The sequence below is a fragment of the Nestor notabilis genome, unplaced genomic scaffold (assembly GCF_000696875.1).
Source record: "Nestor notabilis isolate BGI_N333 unplaced genomic scaffold, ASM69687v1 scaffold22401, whole genome shotgun sequence".
NCBI lineage: Eukaryota > Metazoa > Chordata > Aves > Psittaciformes > Psittacidae > Nestor > Nestor notabilis.
Window position 1 is genome coordinate 1 of NW_009915449.1, and position 1,406 is coordinate 1,406.

The 1,406-nt window shown below is 63.0% G+C and overlaps 1 protein-coding gene across 1 annotated transcript; it reads right to left on the bottom strand.

The window, feature by feature from the left end:
- Nucleotides 1-73: 73 nt before the first annotated feature.
- LOC104413218 (bifunctional coenzyme A synthase-like) lies at nucleotides 74-1,287 on the bottom strand (the record flags this gene model as incomplete). Its single annotated transcript, XM_010024146.1, is given in 5 exon segments — nucleotides 74-171; nucleotides 441-525; nucleotides 604-668; nucleotides 1,093-1,132; nucleotides 1,135-1,287. Coding segments are annotated over 5 exon segments (441 nt in total), but the record flags the coding sequence as incomplete, so codon positions are not given.
- Between the last annotated feature and the right edge of the window lie 119 nt (nucleotides 1,288-1,406).

Consider the following 1,406-nt stretch of genomic DNA (forward strand, 5'->3'; position numbering starts at 1 on the left):
ACCCTCAGGCGCTCTGACGGGAAGCCAAGGACCGGCCCCGGCAGCGAGCGACAGGCCAAGGGGCATCTCCCACCTCGTCCTCCGGGATGACGGCCGTCCACACCTCATGGACCATGTCCTGCCAGCCCGCCTCCAGCAGCACGGCAGCGTCCAGCACGCACACGGCCTTTCCTGCGGGACGAGGACATCCTCACTACCTGCAGTCGCAGGCAACGTGACTGCTCCTCTCCACGCTCCTGCAGGTCCTCGAGCCTGGCCCCGCGGCCAGGGGTGTGCTCAGAGACGTGGCAGTGACAACCTCCAGCGAGCTGCCCAGCAGAGAGGGGTCTGAGCACGGAGAACACTCCCGGTGCTGCCCAAAGCAGCCGCTCGCCGGGGCGCTGTGTCCTGCTGTGCTGCACAAGACCATGCACCCAGCGCCCCGCTCTGTGTCCGGTTACCTTGAGCTTCTGCCTCCCTGATCTGCTCCTTCACCATCCGAGCTATCTCAGGCCACACGATGTCTGTGAGACTCTTCAGCCGCTCCTAGAAAGGGCCTCTGAGAGCACCAGCTCTGCATATGTCAGGGATGGAGACGAAATACCGTGTCTGTGCTGCTCCTACCTGGTTTCCAAACACTTTGGCCCCAAGGACTTTCCTGTTGATTGTCCCATCTTCATGCAGGATTTCTGCAAGACAGAAGCAGAACAGGCTTGGGAGGAATGAACCCAACTCCCTTCCCCGCGGCCGGCCTAGGGCAGAGCGACAGGATTTCAGCACAGGGCTCTCAGAGGGACCCAGAAAGGAGCTGCAGGACCTGACCTGGCAGCTCTTCACCTTGCTCCGGAAAAGGACAAAGAGCAGCGTTCCCCAGACAAGCAGCAGCCCGGCTCAGCCGCCTGCAGTAGCTCTGCCACGGGACAGGCAGGGCTTGGGGGAAGCAGTGGTCCTTGTCCTTTGTCCTGCTCAGGCCCAACTATCACTGAACGAGCTACAGAGCCCAGAACCCACGGGAGGGAGGGAGCACGGGCCGGGACGGCTCCCTGGGATGATGGCACATTCCTCCCCTATATTCCAGTTCCCAGCCTTGCCCACAGCTTCCAGTGGCTCTACCTGCGCCAAAGGTCGCCACCACCTGCTTGTAGGCAGGGCCCAAAAACCGGGGACATAGAGACGGTTGTCCAGCTTGTCGGCTGCGATGAGGAACTCTCCCAGGCGCCCCAGGAGCTTGGCGATGGACGTTTTCCCACTCCCGGTTCCTCCGGTCAGGCCGATCACGTACGGGCGCGAAGGCAAGGCAGGGGCTTGCTACGGGGAGAAGGAAACCCATTGCCAGCAGGCGGAGGACACGGGCTGTGCTGGACAAGGAAGGTGCTGGCGCTGCAGAGTGCAGGCAGCGGGGCCTGAGGCTGCCGCCTCCTCCTGCG